The 22,492-nt window shown below is 45.2% G+C and overlaps 2 protein-coding genes across 2 annotated transcripts in view; one reads left to right on the forward strand and one right to left on the reverse strand.

Annotated features, from left to right (window-relative positions):
* Positions 1 to 22,492, forward strand: part of LOC309563394 (uncharacterized protein) — a gene marked incomplete at its 3' end in the record, with an annotated part of 732,657 nt that overhangs the window by 108,583 nt on the left and 601,582 nt on the right. The window lies entirely within an intron of this gene.
* Positions 1 to 22,492, reverse strand: part of LOC309563383 (uncharacterized protein) — a 797,887-nt gene that overhangs the window by 75,901 nt on the left and 699,494 nt on the right. Inside the window, exon 16 of the mRNA XM_082267777.1 lies at positions 11,986 to 12,213. Within this exon, the coding sequence (XP_082123903.1) occupies positions 11,986 to 12,213 (228 nt within the window). The remainder of the gene's footprint in view (positions 1 to 11,985; positions 12,214 to 22,492) is intronic.

Genomic DNA, 22,492 nt, shown 5'->3' on the forward strand with positions numbered 1-22,492 from the left:
CCCCAGAGTAGAGCAGTGTTACCATGGTGATCACCCCCCCCCCCCCCCGAGTAGTGCAGTGTTACTATGGTGATCACCCCCCAGAGTAGTGCAGTGTTACTATGGTGATCAACCCTCCTCCCCCCAAAGTAGTGCAGTGTTACTATGGTGATCCCCCCCGAGTAGTGCAGTGATACTATGGTGATCACCCTCCCCAGAGTAGTGCAGTGTTACTATGGTGATCACCCCCCCCCCAGAGTAGTGCAGTGTTACTATGGTGATCACCCCCCCCCCCCCCAGAGTAGTGCAGTGTTACTATGGGGCTCACTCCCCCCCCACAGAGTAGTGCAGTGTTACTATGGTGATCACCCCCCCAGAGTAGTGCAGTGTTACTATGGTCATCACCCCCCCAGAGTAGTGCAGTGTTACTATGGTGATCACCCTCCCCAGAGTAGTGCAGTGTCACTATGGTGATCACCCCCCCCCCCAGAGTAGTGCAGTGTTACTATGGTGATCACCCCCCAGAGTAGTGCAGTGTTACTATGGTGATCACCCTCCCCAGAGTAGTGCAGTGTTACTATGGTGATCACCCCCCAGAGTAGTGCAGTGTTACTATGGTGATCACCCCCCCCCCAGAGTAGTGCAGTGTTACTATGGTGATCACCCTCCCCAGAGTAGTGCAGTGTCACTATGGTGATCACCCCTCCCCCAGAGTAGAGCAGTGTTACCATGGTGATCACCCCCCCCCCCCCAAGTAGTGCAGTGTTACTATGGTGATCACCCTCCCCAGAGTAGTGCAGTGTTACTATGGTGATCACCCCCCAGAGTAGTGCAGTGTTACTATGGTGATCACCCCCCCCCCCAGAGTAGTGCAGTGTTACTATGGTGATCACCCTCCCCAGAGTAGTGCAGTGTCACTATGGTGATCACCCCCCCCCCCAGAGTAGAGCAGTGTTACCATGGTGATCACCCCCCCCCCCGAGTAGTGCAGTGTTACTATGGTGATCACCCTCCCCAGAGTAGTGCAGTGTTACTATGGTGATCACCCCCCAGAGTAGTGCAGTGTTACTATGGTGATCACCCCCCCCCCCCAGAGTAGTGCAGTGTTACTATGGTGATCACCCCCCAGAGTAGTGAAGTGTTACTATGGGGATCACCCCCAGGAGTAGTGCAGTGTTACTATGGTGATCACCCTCCCCAGAGTAGTGCAGTGTTACCATGGTGATCACCCTCCCCAGAGTGGTGCAGTGTTACTATGATGATCACCCCCCCCCCCCCCAGAGTAGTGCAGTCTTACTATAGTCATCACCCCCCCCCCCAGAGTAGTGCATTGTTACTATGGTGATCACCCCCCCCCAGAGTAGTGCAGTGTCACTATGGTCATCACCCCCCCCCCAGAGTAGTGCAGTGTTACTATGGTCATCACCCCCCCCCCAGAGTAGTGCGTGCAGTGTTACTATGGTCATCACCCCCCCCCAGAGTAGTGCAGGGTTACTATGGTAATCACCCCCCCCCCAGAGTAGTGCAGTGTTACTATGGTCATCACCCTCCCCCCCCCCCCCAGAGTAGTGCAGTGTTACTATGGTCATTACCCCCCCCCCCAGAGTAGTGCAGTGTTACTATGGTGATCAAACCCCCCCCCCCCCTCAGAGTAGTGCAGTGTGACACAGAACCACTCAGATGAAAGTGATGATGTTACATAAATTAACCACTTTGCCGCTGCTCACTAGAGCTCTACTGCGGCAAAGTGGCTCGATAACGCCTGGTGACGTAGACCTACATCGCCAGACATTTCCCTCTCTCGCACGCCGCCGGACGCTCGCTCCCGCTGTATTCAGTCACAGCGGGAGTCGGGCCAGGAGAGGAGCGCCCGATCGTCGGGGATCGAGTGTGGAGATCCGCCCGCTTGTGTAAACAAAGCAGGCGGATCTCCTAAGTGACAGGCAGGGTCAGATTGCAGGGTTTAGCATAGCTGAACCTGCGATCTGTCCCTGTGTCACTCTGTCACCTCCCCCCACACACGTCAGTAAGCACCAGGCATACATTAACCCCTCCCTCTCCAATAAAAATTAACCCCTTCCCTGCCAGTGTCATTTTTACAGTAACAGTGCATATGTATAGCACTGATTACTGTAGTAATGTCACTGGTACCCCCAAAAGTGTCAAAAATGTCAGTCAAGGGTCCGATCTGTCCACCGCAATGTCGCAGTCACGCGAAAAAAAAAATCTCAGATCACCGCCATTACTAGTTTAAAAAAAAACACCAAAAATAACATAAATCTTTCCCTTAGTTAGTAAACGCAATAACTTTTGCGCAAACCAATCAAAATACGCTTATTGCGTTTTTTTTTTTACCAAACATATGTAGCAGAAAACAAATTGGCCAAAAATGTAAAAAAATTTAGATTTTTACATTTTTTTTGGGGGGGAATTTCATATAAAAAAAAATGTGAAAAATATTGTTATTTTTTCAAAATTTACGCTCTTTTTTTGTTTATAGCGCAAAAAGTAAAAATCGCACAGGTGATCAAATACCACCAAAAGAAAGCTCTGTTTGTGGGGAAAAAAAGGACGTAAATTTAGTTTGGGTATGGCGTCGCACGACCGCGCAATTGTCAGTTAAAGTCGCACAGCGCCGAATCGCAAAAAGTGGCCCGGACGTAAGACAGCAAAATCCTCCGGTGGTAAAGTGGTTAAAAATATATTTCAATAAAAAATCTTTAAGTTTTTTGTACACACATTTTTCCCATCCTGTCCCCAGTCAGTGTCCTTAATCCCCCCCCCCCCCCCACCCCAACACACACCAGTCATATGTGGATACATGAGAACATCGGTCATTTGCTTGGGCTGCTTCACACCACAAACACACTCCACATCCGTCCCAGATGCAAATCTGCATGCCTGTTTTTAATGTGTTTTTGATGCTTTTCCAGATGCCTTTTTCTTCTTTTTTCACTTTTTTTCTTCCATTGTACTGGGGTCTGGTGCAATTTTGATGCATTTTGTTAAGGTAAGAGAGATGTTGTTAAAGTTTGTTGTAATATAATTGTAGCACCCTCCTAGATAGGTGCTAGGAAAAGCATAGTATTTGCTCTGCCTGCTTATCAGGAGAGCCTGATCGATAGTTAGGCCTTTTGCATGTGTCCGTGTGTGATTCACCTGGTCTGAGGGAGTGTCCCCACTGTATCCAATAGGGGAGCCTGTTGGACAGTGGAGGAAACCCAGCGAGTCACACACAGGCTTTTGTGGCTGTCCCAGTGGGAGGGCACAACAGTGGTGCATCCTGGGATTGGTCATAAAAGCCAAGGGCACATGTGACAGGGTCTTTAGGCAGGAAGCCAGGTCCCAGGAGGAGGATGACGGCCTCTCTCTCCTCCTGTCAGTGTGGAAAGTGGTCACAGGCAGTCGGCCTAGTGGACCAGAAGTGTGGTGCTGAGCCAGGAAGTCCAGAGGATACTGATGGTGGAGCAAGAGGCAGAGCAACCTGAGGAAAAACAGTGTCCATGAGTACCAGGGAGCCTATCAGGGGTCTGCCCAGGAAGGGGACCACTCCAGTGAGAGTCAGTGGACAGGAGGTCAGCACACACAGCGAGTAAGAAAGGGGGTGCCAAGTTAGACCCTGAAGAGTAACCTAAAGCAAAGTTCACTTTCAATATCTTCACTTCAGTGGCAAGGGGAAACAGCGGCCTTGCTGCACACACTACAGTTAGATGTCCTCAGGATTTGTGCATAGTTACTAAGTTGGAGTATCCCACTCATCCTTTCTCCCATCCCAGTTCCAAATAAAATACAAAAAACCAACATCCCCTGGACTGTTCATTGACTGAGCCAAGGACTTAAAGTGATACCTTTTACAGACTGTTGCTATGGGTAACCCAGGGGAATCAATTCTCAGCAGCTCCCAAGGGGGAAGTGCTACATAACATTGAGAGACATCTTATGGTCCACCTATACAAGACACAGCTTTTTGCACCACGTGGATATTTGGAAAACACGCAGGACTCTGATGTCATGGTTGTGATTTGAACCCATAACCCTAATGCTGCCAGGCAGAAGTGTTAACCACTAAGCTGCCCACAGTATTAACCAGAACATATAGCAGTACCATGATTCAAGAATTACAGGCATACAGTGCCTTGCGAAAGTATTTGGCCCCCTTGAACTTTGCGACCTTTTGCCACATTTCAGGCTTCAAACATAAAGATATAAAACTGTAATTTTTTGTGAAGAATCAACAACAAGTGGGACACAATCATGAAGTGGAACGAAATTTATTGGATATTTCAAACTTTTTTAACAAATAAAAAACTGAAAAATTGGGCATGCAAAATTATTCAGCCCCCTTAAGTTAATACTTTGTAGCGCCACCTTTTGCTGTGATTACAGCTGTAAGTCACTTGGGGTATGTCTCTATCAGTTTTGCACATCGAGAGACTGAAATTTTTGCCCATTCCTCCTTGCAAAACAGCTCGAGCTCAGCGAGGTTGGATGGAGAGCGTTTGTGAACAGCAGTTTTCAGTTCTTTCCACAGATTCTCGATTGGATTCAGGTCTGGACTTTGACTTGGTCATTCTAACACCTGGATATGTTTATTTGTGAACCATTTTATTGTAGATTTTGCTTTATGTTTTGGATCATTGTCTTGTTGGAAGACAAATCTCCGTCCCAGTCTCAGGTCTTTTGCAGACTCCATCAGGTTTTCTTCCAGAATGGTCCTGTATTTGGCTCCATCCATCTTCCCATCAATTTTAACCATCTTCCCTGTCCCTGCTGAAGAAAAGCAGGCCCAAACCATGATGCTGCCACCACCATGTTTGACAGTGGGGATGGTGTGTTCAGGGTGATGAGCTGTGTTGCTTTTACGCCAAACATAACATTTTGCATTGTTGCCAAAAAGTTTGATTTTGGTTTCATCTGACCAGAGCACCTTCTTCCACATGTTTGGTGTCTCCCAGGTGGCTTGTGGCAAACTTTAAACAACACTTTTTATGGATATCTTTAAGAAATGGCTTTCTTCTTGCCACTCTTCCATAAAGGCCAGATTTGTGCAGTATACGACTGATTGTTGTCCTATGGACAGAGTCTCCCACCTCAGCTGTAGATCTCTGCAGTTCATCCAGAGTGATCATGGGCCTCTTGGCTGCATCTCTGATCAGTCTTCTCCTTGTATGAGCTGAAAGTTTAGAGGGACGGCCAGGTCTTCGTAGATTTGCAGTGGTCTGATACTCCTTCCATTTCAATATTATCGCTTGCACAGTGCTCCTTGGGATGTTTAAAGCTTGGGAAATATTTTTGTATCCAAATCCGGCTTTAAACTTCTCCACAACAGTATCTCGGACCTGCCTGGTGTGTTCCTTGTTCTTCATGATGCTCTCTGCGCTTTAAACGGACCTCTGAGACTATCACAGTGCAGGTGCATTTATACGGAGACTTGATTACACACAGGTGGATTCTATTTATCATCATTAGTCATTTAGGTCAACATTGGATCATTCAGAGATCCTCACTGAACTTCTGGAGAGAGTTTGCTGCACTGAAAGTAAAGGGGCTGAATAATTTTGCACGCCCAATTTTTCAGTTTTTTATTTGTTAACAAAGTTTGAAATATCCAATAAATTTCTTTCCACTTCATGATTGTGTCCCACTTGTTGTTGATTCTTCACAAAAAATGAAAGCTTTATATCTTTATGTTTGAAGCCTGAAATGTGACAAAAGGTCACAAAGTTCAAGGGGGCCGAATACTTTCGCAAGGCACTGTACCTCACCTAATCTTGGTCAGCTTGACATGGCACTGCTCCCAAACCATAAGTGACAAGGACACCAAGCTTGGGGAGCATGTTAAGGGGACCCAGGACTATGACATGGTATATTACCTAGGCAAGCTGGCAGGCCACAAATTTGTTGTAGTCCTGGGTCCCCTCTCGGTGCTCCCTAAGTTTGGTATCTCTGTCACTTATGGTTTGGGAGCAGTGCCATGTCAAGCTGACCAAGATTTCCCATAGACGCCAATGTTAAAAACCCGGGAGTAGTGCCATGCCAAGCTGATCCACATCCATTTTTCTGTGTGTGAGCTGCAGTGAACACAATCTTTTTGGGCTGCAGTGAACAACATCCTTTTAGGGTGCAGTGAACACAATCTTTTTGGGGTGCAGTGAACAAAATCCTTTTTGGGGTGCAGTGAACAACATCCTTTTTGGGGTGCAGTGAACAAAATCCTTTGTGGGGTGCAGTGAACACAATCTTTGTGGGGTGCAGTGAACACAATCTTTTTGGGGTGCAGTGAACACAATCTTTTTGGGGTGCAGTGAACAAAATCCTTTGTGGGGTGCAGTGAACACAATCTTTTTGGGGTGCAGTGAACAACATCCTTTTTGGGGTGCAGTGAACAAAATCCTTTGTGGGGTGCAGTGAACACAATCTTTGTGGGGTGCAGTGAACACAATCTTTTTTGGGCGCAGTGAACAAAATCCTTTTTGGGGTGCAGTGAGCAACATCCTTTTTGGGGTGCAGTGAACACAATCTTTTTGGGGTGCAGTGAACAAAATCCTTTGTGGGGTGCAGTGAACACAATCTTTTTGGGGTGCAGTGCACAAAATCCTTTTTGGGGTGCAGTGAACATCCTTTTTGGGGTGCAGTGAACACAATCTTTTTGGGGTGCAGTGAACAAAATCCTTTGTGGGGTGCAGTGAACACAATCTTTTTGGGGTGCAGTGAACAAAATCCTTTTTGGGGTGCAGTGAACAAAATCCTTTGTGGGGTGCAGTGAACAAAATCCTTTTGGGGTGCAGTGAACAACATCCTTTTTGGGGTGCAGTGAACAAAATTTTTTTTAAAGTTCGGCCGAACCCGTCGAACACGGACATCTAGGTGTCCGCTCAACCCTACTCTGTAGCATTCATAAAAAAATGCATTCGTTTGCAGAACATGTAAAAAAAAAAACACTACAAAACAGGAAAGAAAATGAATATCTTTACTATCAACCACATTTACCAATTGTTTATTTTTACACACAAACGTGATCTTGGATAAATCCTGCAGTCCTACGTTCTCTAGGGACCACGTTTGCCGTTTTCTACTATGGAAAAGTACAGAAAAGTTTAACGCTTTAGTGAATACAAAATTGAAATAGGTGTATAGCCCATGCTCAATCCTGGTAAAATACACAGTATAGGACAGGTGCAACCAATTGGGACCATCCTCCCCCGCTCCCAGTGACACACACAGCCTCTTACCGGATATAATTGACCCCTATTACAGGCAGTCAAACAGCACAGGTTATCCCCCGAACATGCAAACAACAATCAGATGTTAGATTCCACTGGATCTCCTCCTAGCAGTAACAGACTTATGCACGCTTCAGCATGCACAGCTCAAATAGTAAGGAAACACTCTCATGGTGCAGTAAATTGATCCATAGTTGATGCATTAAGGCTTCATGTACACGGGACGTTGTTAAAGTCCCTTTGAATGCTGGAATTTTTAGGACGTTTAAAACGTCCGTTAGGTCGCGTTTGCACCCGCGTTTAGCAGGCGTTTGCGTTTAGAACCGTTCCTAGAGGTCAAAAAAATCATTCCCCTTTAAAATGAAAAAACGCGAGCACTAAACGCCGGTCATCACGTTCGGTAGCGTTTCTGCGTTTGAAACGTCGGGAAACTCATGTTCGAACGCAAATAATTGCTTTCCAAAAAACGTCCCTGAACTCAACTGCCTGCAAATGACTGTAAACGACCCTGTGTACATGGACAGAGAAGATAACATAGAGGTGGGTTCAGGGGCTTCTGAAAAAAACGCCCAACTGCTCCTAAACAGCCATTTACAACGTCCCGTGTACATGGAGCCTAACCGCTTTAGCCCCAGCCACCGCAGATGTACGGCGGCAGGATGGCTCTCCCAGGCAAAGCCCCGTACATGTACGGTGCTCCCCTGGGAGGAGCTAGGGGGGCGATCGTGTGCCGCCGGAGGCGCTCCCGCCCCCGCTCATCAGCGGAAAAGCTAGTGCGTGTGATAGGCGGCTCCGATGGCCGCCGGCCACTCGCGATCTCCCGCCACTGACAGAGAAGGTCGGACGGCTGATGTAAACAGCCGTCTGTCATTCTCCCTGAAGTGATCACAGATGTCATGTGATCCTGCTATATAGGATCGTATGTTTCTGTGATGACTTCACAAGCCACGCCCCCTCCCCCCACAGTTAGAATCACGCCCCTAGGGTCACATTTAAGTCCTTCATCACCAACAGAGTTAACCCCTTCCCTGCCAGTGTAATTTTTACAGTAACAGTGCATATTTTTAGCACTGATTACTGTAGTAATGTCACAGGGTCCCCCCAAAAGTGTCAAAAATGTCAGTCAAGGGTCCGATCTGTCCGCCGCAATGTCGCAGTCCCGCAAAAAAAAAAAAAATTGCAGATCGCCGCCATAACTAGTAAAAAAAGAAAGCAATAAAAATGACAAATCTTTCCTGTAGTTAGCAAACGCAATAACTTTTGCGCAAATCAATCAAAATACGCTTATTGCAACTTTTTTTTACCAAAAATATGTAGCAGAAAACAAATTGGCCAAAAATGTAAAAAAAAATTTATTTTTACACTTTTTTTTTGAGAATTTCATATAAAAGAATGTGAAAAATATTGTTTTTTTTTTTTTCAAAATTGTCGCTCTTTTTTGTTTATAGCGCAAAAAATAAAAATCGCAGAGGTGATCAAATACCACCAAAAGAAAGCTATATTTGTGGGAAAAAAAGGACGTCAATTTTGTTTGGGTACAGCGTCGCACGACCGCGCAATTGCCCGTTAAAGTCATGCAGTGCCGAATCGCAAAATAGGGCCTGGTCATTGAGCAGCCAAAACCTCCAGTCTGAAAGTGGTTAAAGATTAAAAGCCATACACATGATTTGCAGTAAAAACAGCGTGTCAATAGGAAATGCATGAGTTTTTAAAGCAGAAAGATGGCCGCGCTCTGTTCCGCTCTATTGCGTTGTGATATGTGTGCTTCTTCCCCACATGAGAGCTCTGATTTCCAGCAACATTCATATAGAAGACATTTCCCGCACTCAAGGCACTAATACACCTCGAGGGTTGTGTGGGATCCCTGATGTACAGGAAGACAGGACTTCAGTGAGGATCAATTCCCTCACTGAAGGACAGGAAAGTGGCTTCTTCCACCTTGTGAGATCTCCGATGTCTGCAATAATTGGATAAATCTGAAAAACATTTCCTGCACTCAGGACAAGAATACGGCTTCTCCCCTGTGTGGGATCTCTGATGTGTGGAAAGATTGGACTTATCTGAAAAACATTTCCCACACTCAGGACAGGAATACGGCTTCTCCCCTGTGTGAGATCTCTGATGTCTGTCAAGTTTGCACTTAATAGAAAAGCATTTCCCACACTCAGGACAAGAATACGGCTTCTCCCCCGTGTGAGATCTCTGATGCGTGTAAAGATTGGACTTCACAGCAAAACATTTCCCGCACTCAGTACAGATATACGGCTTTTCTCCTGTGTGAGATCTCTGATGTGTGGAAATACTGGACTTTTGTTTGAAACGTTTCCCGCACTCAGGACAGGAATACGGCTTCTCCTCTGTATGAGAACTTTTATGCCTATCAAGTTTGGATTTAGAACGGAAACACTTCCCGCACTCTGTACAGGAAAACCTCTTATCTGTTGGAAGGACGGCACCGTCCCTCACAGTCTGAGGTCCCTCTGGATAAGAGGAATACGATGGTCCGGCACCGTCCCTCACAGTCTGAGGTTCCTCAGGATAAGAGGAATACGATGGTCCATCTACACTGTGTGGTGCCGGATGGACATTTGAGGTAGCCGGGTTTTCTCCTGGACTATACTGTGTGATGTCCTCATCTTCTACTTTACAGTCTGGAGACAAAGTGAGACAATCCTCTGAGATTTTCCTCATCTCCCGTCCATCTACTAAAATAGAAATACAAAGATTATTACTAGACATGAGCAGATTGGTTCCCCTAAACCAGGACTCCGCCCACATCGGGCAGCTTTGTCTCTGAGGATGTTACAATTCCACCCTCAAGGTAACTAGTAAATGGGTCCTCTGATCTCCTACCGGTTCATTTCTTTATTCATGGACCTTAGTCAGAGAGTGAGGAAACAACGAGAACTGTCTTTTATAGGAGGGACAGTGATGAGGGGATTATAGGATGAGTGTCCCCTCCCCCTCTATCACTCATTGCCATCTTCCCAACACAAGAAGTCCTGCACTTCCTTATTTAGTCCATGATTTAGTCATGAATAACAGCGGGGCTGAGCCCCACCAGAGGTCAGAGAGTGAGGATGGGGGGAAAACAACCAAGATGAAGTCTGGACTGATCCTGAAGGCCTCCATCATTGGGTTACTGACTCCTCCCTCATTATCACTTTCTGCTTCAGGTTCCAAAAGTTTGAGAATGTTATCACATTATTATCAACATGTAAAAGTCTGTCCTCCAATCAGATCATCAGATATAAAATGTCCAGCTGGTAGAAAATGGGTGCAAAAGTAAGGACTATGTAATGTACAACTTCTTATATAGGACACAGACATTAGAACTATACAGTATCAGAATGATAGAACCAAAAAAGTAAAAAAGATGGGGCTTTCAAGGCCAGTGGGAGGAGGAGGAGGATCATAGGTACCACACAATTATACAAAATATATCTTTATTGAAAACATATTATAAAAAAATAGCAATTAGCACGGTCTAAGGGTCCCAAGCAAACCGACACGTTTCGCACAAGGCTTCCTCAGGACCAGAGAGACCAAGACAGACCGAAATTTCCCCACTGCGATCAATGGCCATTGAATTGCTGACGCACAGCAGGTTACCCCTGTGTTACTATTCAGGGGGTTTACGCTACCTATACTGCATTATGTGGAATGTATCCTGAGTATGCCTGCCGCATGCTAACAGTGGGTTAGACTAAGTTGCAGTAGTCTTGTTGCCATTGTTGCAGAGTATGAAAATATGCAGAACATGAGTGGGATGTCCCAACATAAGTCAGTTTCATGCCGTTAGTGGGTTAGACTAAGTAGTCACTGTTATCACTGGTGCAAAGTCTGAGAGGGATCCCCTAACAAAAGCGCATTAATTGTAGGTGTATCAGCACACCTTGAAGATGAAACGAATATTGTTCTGACACACACATATGGTTACTATAACGTTAGCTTTTCTATTGTGGCCATCTTGATTGGTCGGTCCGTTAGCCTGCCTGCCCGTCATGATCTTGATTGCAGTGGGAAATATCGGTCTGTCTTGATCTCTCTGGCCCTGAGGAAGCCTGTGCGAAACACGTCGGCTTGCTGAGGACCCTTTGACCGTGCTACATCAGAGACCTTATCATCATCTGATACCAAGTATCGGCATTCCCATATGGGAACTTATTTCTACACATGCGTTCCTTTTCTTTTATATGTTATTAATGGGATATATGTCTTCTGATGTATATTTTTTATAATGTGTCTTCAATAAAGATATATTTTGTATAATTGTGTGGTACCTTTGATCCTCCTCCTCCCACTGGCCTTGAAAGCCCCATCTTTTTTCCTTTTTTGGTTCTATTATGCATATAGGTGTATGGGCCATTTATCACGGTAATTTGCTACTAGTATCAGAATAATGTCATGTACAAAATAGAGTATATAGTGTAATGGTCATGACTTGTATTATTGGTATTCAGCAATCAGTGGCAACAGGCTGATATCACCCAGTCCTTTCCCTACTCTGGACCAATCAGTGAGCAGTATGGGTGGAGGAATGTATTTAATGTTAATGACCCACCTGTGCTGATCTCTGTAGGAGTGTCCTCCTCTATAATTGTCCCTGTTATTACATCCTCCTCCATAGACTGCTGTTCATATGTCTCTTCTTCTTCTTCTTTAATCTCAACTTTGAACTCTCTCGGGTTTCCACTCTGAATATAGAATAAAAATATCAATTGTAACAATGCAGATAATGTACAGAACCTAATAATACTATCAGTGATTGTTCCTCATCCACCTGATGATGGTGAGGGATGGTGTGACCTTCCTGTGTGGAATCCCGGGAATACAGAGGACGGGGACATCTCTCTGGGGGGTTTCTGTAGCTGGATGACTCCTCCATGGTGTCCTGGTTCAGATCTGTGTGCTCTTTTAGAAACTCTGACTCCTCCACCACCCCAACCTCATCATCCTCCTCTTTTATCGCTTTTTTACCCTCAACTTTAGAATCTCTCAGGTTTCCACTCTGAATATATAATAAAAAAGACATCAATGGTAACAATGCAGATAATGTACAGATCCTAATGATACTATCAGTGATCTACCTTCCTAATGATACTATCAGTGATCTTATCTACCTGATGATGGTGAGGGATGGTGTGACCTTCCTGTGTGGAATCCCGGGAATACAGAGGACGGGGACATCTCTCTGGTGGGTTTCCATTACTGGATCCATCTGTAGGAAACACACACACTGACTGAATACATTGTTTCTATGTGTTTATCAGATGATGGGGGATCTAGGTGGACCCTCCGTACTGCTCTCTCCTTTACAATAAAGTCTCCTCTTACCCGGTGATGTGAGGGGCGGCCGATTCTCCATCATGACGTCCTTGTAGAGATCCTTGTGTCCTTCTAAATACTCCCACTCCTCCATGGAGAAATAGACAGTGACATCCTGACACCTTATAGGAACCTGACACACACAATGATACAGTCACCATCCAGACACATCCCTCGTCTGTTACTGGATAATGTCCCACAATTCCCAGCACCGCTCACCTCTCCTGTCAGCAGCTCCATCATCTTCTTGGTGACTTCTAGAATCTTCTTCATGTTGTGTCTCTCAGGTTTTAGGGAGTCACATGGAGGCACTGTGATGGTCATATGATCACCTGACTTCAGAAGAGAAAATCTCTTTATTGAGATCTGTGTTTTTTTAAGTGAAAAGAGTGATGTCATGTGACCTCCCAGAATCCTCCTCACCTCTCCCGTCAGGTCTGTGTTTTATTATTAGAGATAAGAGTGATGTCATGTGACCTCCCAGAATCCCCCTCACCTCTCCGATGAGGTCTGCGTTTTATTAATAGAGATAAGAGTGATGTCATGTGACCTCCCAGAACCCTCCTCACCTCTCCGGTCAGGTCTGTGTTTTATTAATAGAGATAAGAGTGATGTCATGTGACCTCCCAGAATCCTCCTCACCTCTCCGGTCAGGTCTGTGTTTTATTAATAGAGATAAGAGTGATGTCATGTGACCTCCCAGAATCCTCCTCACCTCTCCGTTCAGGTCTATGTTTTTTAAATAGAGATAAGAGTGATGTCATGTGACCTCCCAGAATCCTCCTCACCTCTCCAGCCAGGTCTGTGTCTTATTAATAGAGATAAGAGTGATGTCATGTGACCTCCCAGAATCCTCCTCACCTCTCCGGTCAGGTCTGTGTTTTATTAATAGAGATAAGAGTGATGTCATGTGACCTCCCAGAATCCTCCTCACCTCTCCGGTCAGCAGGTAGATGATCTCCAAAGTGAGGTTTAGGATCTTCTCGGTCATGTGACTCCGGTCCTCCTCCATCCTCATTGGCGCCATCATCTATGAAGGTTTCCCTGTAGACAAATAACATTGATAACAGAGAATTATCTGGATTGGTTTGGGTTTTACAATAATAAAATGAGGATAACAGGAGGTAATATGAAGGCCAGTATGTATTTAAGCACTATGGTCCCCAGTGAGAAAATATTTAATCTGGACAATTATAAAAAAAAAAAAAGAAAGTGAACAGCTCATAATGAACTACTTGTCTCTTTCTCCCAGCGCTTATGATAATACAGTGCAAAAAAAAAAGTATGTATATATACATATATTGTTGTAGGTAGTGATAGCTGCTGCTATATCAGATCTAAATTTATACACTCATGCTTCCATCATCCATATCAAATATTAAACAATGTCCACATTAGCAGCGCCTAAATAGGACAGAATTCCTCCTCTATCATTCAAGTCCTTTAAAAGAAGTCCAACCAGGTACTTTAAAACATTCCCAGGGAGTATCAGTGGGGATAAATGTTCTAATGTGTAGTGCAAAATGCTTGAAAATAATTCAGCAAACACCTTACAAGAACGGAAGAAGTGACAACATCCAGAGAAGAGAAGGCTGCAGGCTGAAAAAGAATCATATGCCTCGTTTCCACTGAGCGGAACGGTTCGGGTCGGTACAGTTTGGAAGGGTTAGAATGGTCCGGTCTATTCAGGTGAACGTTTCCACTGCAAGTCGGGCCACCAGGGACCATGTGGGGTTTACACCAAATGAGGTGTTTGTTTTGCTCTTTCATTTGCCGTGAGCATTGATGGTTTCCTGTCCGCCAATCAGTGGACTCTATCGTGTGACGCCAGTAGCTCCGCCCTAACCGTACCGTACCATTTCCTATGGCCCTACATCTGAAGCAGGACCAGGAATGGTGCGGTTTGGTTCGGTTGTATGGGCCACTTTCATAATGGAAACACTCAAATTAGCGTACCGTACCGAACCGATCCGCTCAGTGGAAACGAGGCAACTGAGCCAGTGGATGATCCATTAAGGGCTGGGAGATTAAGCCTTGGTGATATCAGCGGTGGAGAGGCAAGCTTATCCTGATGAGATGGCCCGACCTTTGAATTAGTATCAAAGCCTGGTTTAATCTATCTCAGGGGCGAGGTCTCACGTGGTGACGGGAAGGTGATCGAGCCTTTTGGACTACACATTTAGGCGCTGCTAATGTGGACATTGTTTAATATTTAATATGGACGATGGAAGTGACCAGGAAACCCCAGAACTCATGGGTTTCAGTAACCTTTTGACTGTTGAAGCCAGATTGAAAATTATATTTATTAGACAAACATGTAGGTAAACATGTTTGGAGAGCAATTCAGTTACATACATTCTGTTGGCTTAAAGCGGAGTTCCACCCAGGGGATACTTTTTAAAATAAAAATACCCCCGGGACAGTAAGGGCTAGCACATTCCACAATGGATAGCCTCTGATCTGTCCCGGGTTGCACTTACCTTTTAGGAGAAATACTTACCTTGAAAAAGTATTCTCCAGCGCTGCCATCTCAGGTGTGGGCAGCTTGAAGCCAGCGCGATCCTCTTCTGCGTCCTCTTCCTTCTTCTTCGGTCCCACGATGCACTGCACTGGCCCCGCCGTCACTTCCGGTGCGCGCGCGTCATCCCTCCACAGCTTCTGGGCATGCCCAGAAGCTGTTTAGAAGGGAATGACGCGCGCGCACCGGAAGTGACGGCGGGGGCGGTGCAGGCGCATTGACTCCTGGGAGCGATGACGTTCAGCTCCCAGGAATCATTGCAAAAGCCAGGAAGTGACGAATCGCCGTGGCCGCCGAGGGAAGGAAGAAGGAAGTAAGGTAAGTATATTTTCTCTACAAGGTAAGTACAAAAAAAAAATTTCGATTATCCATTTGTTTTTCAGGTGACCCGGAGCGAGAAGATGGAGGCAAGTATAAATTTAGGGTGGAACTCCACTTTAATAAACATTGCTCTAACTTCCTAAGGACTTGTATTACAATGTATACATTCTGAAGAGGGTGGCACCTATCTATCTAAAGTTTCTTTGAAGTCATATCTTGATTGAAATGCGGAATGGACATGTAACATACAGTAAATGTGTCACTTCCAAAGCTTGTTGGCTAAACAGGTCTTCAAAGGTCGAGATAGCAATCTTGACAGCTAGAGCTGTAAATGGCTTTTGAATACAACAGCTATAATACAATATGACTTTTCACAACATATACATCCAATATATCTGCTTAATCATAAATCCATGTTTGATAATCATAAATAAATATTTGATAAATAAAATGGCTGCTGTTGGGTGTGAGATGAGGAAGAATTCCAAGAATCAGGATAAAGGTCAGGGCAAGCAACAGACGAGCGCATCCAAGAGACGAAGCCGGGGTCACTACACAGAAAATCAATCCAAGGAAACAACAGGCAGGACGAGGAATAACAAGAAGGAGCTCAGAGACAAATGAGAATATTGCTCAGCCAATGGGAGATTATCTCAGCATGACTTACATAATGAAGGAGATGAGGGGGAGGGGAGGAATTCACTTAAGGTGACCATAGATAAATGGGAATTCAGCTGGTTCAGCAGGGATCGGTCACATTTCCATCCATGTGTGGTCACTGACAGATAAAAATCACTCGATCAGCGACTGCAGCCAATAGCTTCATCACTGATCTGTGTATTCTGAGAGCGGAGGAGCGCCCCCCCCCCCCCCCATTGTCAGAATACAATATTGCAGTGGGGAGGATTCCCCCATCCCCCTCCAATGTTGGATGGGGGAATCAGTTCAGTTTTTTTTGTCACCCAGCCCGCTGGCTGAACGATAAAACTGATCCATGTATGGCCAGCTTTGGAAGGAAGATATATTAATCATCAACTGATCCTCCCTGAAGGGGTTAATTGACAATATGGGACAGCAAAGGGGTGATAGTCTACAGTTATTGGCAGAGCAGGGTAGCAAGACACAGCACAAAGAAACAGTCCACGGGGTAGCAATGTAGCACCACACATAGTACTCAGTGATGGAGACCCAGATAGGGCTAAGTCTAGAACAGAGCAGAGATCCAGGCAAGCAGGGGTACATCTAGAACAGAGCAGAGATCCAGGCAAGCAGGGGTACGTCCAGAACAGAGCAGAGATCCAGGCAAGCAGGGGTACGTCCAGAACAGAGCAGAGATCCAGGCAAGCAGGGGTAAGTCCAGAACAGAGCAGAGATCCGGGCAAGCAGGGGTACGTCCAGAACAGAGCAGAGATCCAGGCAAGCAGGGGTAAGTCCAGAACAGAGATCCAGGCAAGCAGGGGTACGTCCAGAACAGAGCAGAGATCCAGGCAAGCAGAGGTACGTCCAGAACAGAGCAGAGATCCAGGCAAGCAGAGGTATGTCTAGAACAGAGCAGAGATCCAGGCAAGCATGGGTAAGTCCAGAACAGAGCAAAGATCCAGGCAAGCAGGGGTTCGTCCAGAACAGGGCAGAAATCTGGACTGACAGGGGTAGGGGCTGGTAGCTGAAGCAGGGCAAGCAGAGAGAAGTCTACGGGCTCTTGGGAGGGGGTTGTGGGGTCTAGCCACAGCACAGATAATATGGAACTTTATTTCCCAGCAGTCCCAGGGTGCAGAAAGTAGCACACAGTCCATACTGATCCATTAGACTCAGCAGTTCTAAGAACCTTCCAATTTCTTCCTAGTGAGGTATGCGACCATCAGCATCATGGAAAGACAACTCTTAACAGACTGACACCCTTCTTTGTTTTTTTTTTTAACTGAAAATGTTATAACAAGTATACACCAAAAAAAAACAAAAAAAAATTAAAACAAGGTAAAATCATCATTCTTAACAACCACATCTATTTTTCCCATGATATCCACAGATACTCAAAAAACTATTCATAGATACTCAGAAATATTCAGACATTTTCAGGAACATTTAGGAGCATTTCGTTTTCAGACATTCATAAATACTGCAGAGCGGGTAATATAAAATATTAAGAAAAAAAAAAGGGGGGGACGGGGACCCCTCCCCCCTAATATTTATCAAGGATTTAAATTAAAATTAGAACGCGTTGCATCAATCTACTTTTTCCAAATCCTTTCAAATTTCCAAAAAGTGTTACGTTAAACATAAGTGTGTTTTTCAAACATTACGTACTCCTTTTTCTCAAATCCATTCCCCCAGAATGGGGGGGGGGGGGGGGGGTTGGAGGCGGTCTTATCTTACATGCAATAAAAGGAGATCTCAGAACAGCCATTATCTGATCACCATCCATGCTATTAGGATTCACATAACCCAAGAGACATAGAATAGGATCTGAAGTCCGCCTGGTATTGTATACGGGAATTTAGCAGGTCTACCACTTCCTGCCAATACTGAAATAGCTTTGGACATTTCCAAAAGAGGTGCATAAAGGAGCCAGGAGATTGACACATCTGGCGCATTCAGAGTTTTCTCTCCTGCCTACCCTGTGCAACAACTCCGGGGTACGATAGGCTTTATAAAGAATAAAAAGTTGAGTTACTCTACGAGTAGGAGATATGGAAACAAGCTGTATTATTTGGTCCTATATATACCCCAGAGTCTCAACGTTCTATGCCTCCCATCTTTGCCTACATGGAACACAAAGACCAGATAGCATTTCCGATAGTAATTGAGTATAGACCAGGGGTCTTCAAACTATGGCCCTCCAGTTGTTCAGGAACTACAATTGCCAACATAGTAGAGGGCAGCAAAGCTTAGCCATAGTGGATGCCAAGTGTGAGTTCCGGGATAGAGGCAGCCTGAGGACCTAGTTCTGAGCGCAGGAGCAGGGTGCTCAGCATCACCATTTTCATTTCTGGACAATTCCCAACATGCCTGGTCATGCCTGTGAATAGCAGAGTTTTACAATGCATCATGGGATGTGTAGTTACACAACAGCTGGAGGGCCGTAATTTGAAGATCTCTGGTATAGACCTTGATAATAAGGCCTTTTGCTGTATCTGCTCTGGCTATACTGTCCAAAACAGGAACAGAGGAGAAAGAGACCACTGAAGTCAAACCTTGAGCCTCAAAAAGCATGTCCTAATTGCAAATATTGAATAAACACTTTTGGTCTTAAAGTGGAGTTCCACCCTCAGAAACGTTTTTTCAATAAAAATACCCCCGGGACAGTCAGGGCTAGTGCATTTCAGAATGGATAGCCTCTGAACTGTCCCAGGTTGCACTTACCTTTTAGAAGAAATACTTACCTTGAAAATGTCTTGTCCAGCGCTGCCATCTCAGGTGTGGGCAGCTGAAGCCAGGGCGTCCTCTTCGGTCCCAGAATGCCCTGCGCTGGCCCCGCTCGTCAGTTCCGGGACAGGCGCGTCATCCCTGTACAGCTTCTGGGCATGCCCAGAAGCTGTTTAGCAGGGAATGACGCACCTGCCCCGGAACTGACGAGCGGGGCCGGTGCAGGCGCATTGACTCCTGGGAGCGATGACGTTCAGCTCCCAGGAGTCAATGCAAGCAGGAAGTGTTGGCGGCGGCCGTGTCCGCAGAGGGAGGAAGAGGAAGTAAGGTAAGTATATTTTCTTCAAAATCAAGGTAAGTAAACTAAAAAGAAAAATCGTGATTATCCAATTGTTTTTCAGGTTAAAGAAAGCAAGCGGATGGGCCAAAGTCGTTTTGGAGGGTGGAACTCCACTTTAAGTTCGATTCAGTACAAAGTTGTTGATACGTTTCGATGACCCCATCAGAGTATATCTGTATCAGGGTAGTAATCCCTGCTCGCTCCCATCTGTATAATCCTGCCAGTTGTAACATTTCCGGAAGTGCTCTATTCCACCATAGTGGCGTACATCTAGTATGGCCTAAAATACCCAGTGCTATTTTACTGGACTGCCAGACCTTATACGTATATCAAATATAATGTTGGATAAGTAATTGATTATGAGGTGGAATAGTGGAATCTAAGGCCAACAAAGGATTACCTCTGCGAAATAGGTAAGTGAGTATAAAAAGATGCATGCAAACCTCCCATTTCCCAACCCGCAAGATGCTGGAGTTGAGCCGCCAGCAAATAACGCCAGGGATTTGGTGCGGATAGCACCCCCCACTGGTCATTTGGATGCTGTTGGAATTCATATCTAATTCTAACCAGGTTGTTACACTATATCAAGTTCTGAAAGATTGTAGTAAATTCTTAAATTCACTTAAAGAGGAAGTAAACAAAAAATTAGAAAAAGAAACCTGTAAGACAAAGGCATAATGAGCTAGTATGCATCGCATACTAGCTCATTATGAAGTACTTACCTAAAAACGAAGCCCCCGCAGTGCCGTCCGCTAAGCGACAGAACGGCCGACATGTTCGGCCGACCTGCTTCCTGGGTCGCGTCCTCCGGCCATCTGATTGGCAAGCAGGCGCGATTACATCACTCCCGCACATGCGCGCGGGACCTGTCGGTCAGGTCATGGCACAGGGCTCTGAAGGAACGGCACAGGTGGCCGTTCCTTCATAGCGCATGCGGCAGTGACGTCATCGGCTGCATGCACTGTAAATATCTCCTGAACGGTGCAAGTTTAGGAGATATTTATAGCACCTATAGGAAAGCCTTAATATAGGATTACCTATAGGCAAAAGTCTTTAAAGTGGGTTTACAACCACTTTAAAGACCGAAAGGTTTTACTCCCTTAATGACCAGGCCTATTTTTGCGATACAGCAATGCATTACTTTAACTGACAATTGCGCGGTCGTGCGACGCTGCACCAAAATAAAATTGATGTCCTTTTTTCTCACAAATAAGAGCTTTTTTTTGGTGGCATTTGATCACCTGTGTGGTTTTCATTTTTTTATAAATAAAAAAAGGAGAGACAATTCTAAACAATTCTGAAAAAAAAAATCTATATTTTTTACTTTCTGCAATAAAACATTCCCAATAAAAATAAAAACAATCTACAAAATCAAATTTTTTCATCAGTTTAAGCCAATATTTATTCTGCTACATATTTTTAGTAAAAAAAAAATCCCACAAGGGGAAAATTGATTGGTTTGCGCAAAAGTTATCGCGTCTACAAACTAGGGGATAGATTTATCACTTTTTTTTTTTTACTAGTAATGGCGGTGATCAGCGATTTTTAGCAGGACTGTGAAATTCAGGGGACAGATCGGTACCCCTAACTCTTTTGAGGGGACCAGTGACATTACTACAGTAATCAGTGCTAAAAATATGCACTGTCACTGGTTACTGGTTTAGCTTTACAGAGGAGGTCTTGGGCTAGAATAATTGCTCTCGCTCCAACGTTCGTGGCAATACCTCACGTGTGGTTTGAACTCCGTTTACATATGTGGGTGTGACGTACATATGCGATTGCTTCTGAGTGCGAGAGCCCTTTAAATTTTTTTTTTCTCAATGTAAATATTGACCCCACATCTCTCTTATAGGCTGAAAAGACTGGGATCAGAAAAAAAAAAATCTTGGACTTTCAAGCCGAGTACACAGCAGTGTTTACATCTGCCGGGCCGGGCGTGACATCATAACATTGCACTCGGCCTCCAAAGGTCATAGAGACTGCCGGGGGACCATTTGGTCCTCGGTGTTCTCCATGGTGAACTTCCGTCGCCAGCGGATTCCTTCTCCGGGTCGTCGATCACACAGGCCAGCTGAAAGAGGCACTGAAGGGTGGCGGGAGGGGGGGTGGGACGTCCCCTCCCGCTGCCTGTAAAAACGATCAAGCGGCTGAACTGCTGCTATGATTGTTCTCACGTTGCAGGGAATTGCCAGCTGAAAAAGAGGATATCTGAATGAAGCCTGCAGCTGCTCCCACCATTCAGATATTGAAAGCCCAGGACGTCATATGATGGCCTTGGGCGGGGCGTGGTTAAACAAAATCCAACATGGCGAGTTATGTAAATAAAACATTAACTGAGCCATCCATACCAAAAAAGATTGGTGCAGCCAGCCACAGAAAGTGTCAGCTTGCACCAAACCTTGCCCTGGGATTTAAATTTTTGAATTAGTGGTAACTGAATTTGAGAAATACAGTATCTCACAAAAGTGAGTACACCCCTCACATTTTTGTAAATATTTTATTCTATCTTTTCATGTGACAACACTGAAGAAATGACACTTTGCTACAATGTAAAGTAGTGAGTGTACAGCTTGTATAACAGTGTAAATTTGCTGTCCCCTCAAAATAACTCAGCACACAGCCATTAATGTCTAAACTGCTGGCAACAAAAGTGAGTACACCCCTAAGTGATGGGCCCAATTAGCCATTTTCCTTCCCCGGTGTCATGTGACTCGTTAGTGTTACAAGGTCTCAGGTGTGAATGGGGGAGCAGGTGTGTTAAATTTGGTGTTATCGCTCTCACTCTCTCATACTGGTCACTGGAAGTTCAACATGGCACCTCATGGCAAAGAACTTTCTGAGGATCGGAAAAAAAGAATTGTTGCTCTACATAAAGATGGCCGAGGCTATATGAAGATTGCCAAGACCCTGAAACTGAGCTGCAGCACAGTGGCCAAGACCATACAGCGGTTTAACAAGACAGGTTCCACTCAGAACAGGCCTCACCATGGTCGACCAAAGAATTTGAGTGCATGTGCTCAGCGTCGCATCCAGAAGCTGACTGAGATGTAGTGTTCCCACAGTTCCTCCAACACAATGGGGATCTGGAAGGTAACATGTTGTATAACTTGAGCGGGGGGTGTAATGCCATCTGACCAGAAGGTTGTAGTTGGTTTTAGCCATTTTGGTTGAGATTGCGGAGGAATGAGAGAGGAGAAGAAATTTGTCCTTCTGCTTGTCCAGTAGGGGTGAGTGGAGCTCTGATTGCCATTTATCAAGATACTTTGGATAGGGGGGTCCCCAAAGTGTGATGAGAGCTTTGTAGACCTGCGACATGCAGTGAAGTGGAGGGTTCTTGTGTTGGAATATGGATTCAATTGGGTTCAAGTCCTTTAGGTCCCTTTAATGGGTGAGGTAGTGGATGAAGGCATTGAAGAAGCT

This window comes from Pelophylax lessonae (genome assembly GCF_965119305.1).
Source record: "Pelophylax lessonae genome assembly, chromosome: 1".
Classification (NCBI taxonomy): Eukaryota; Metazoa; Chordata; class Amphibia; order Anura; family Ranidae; genus Pelophylax; species Pelophylax lessonae.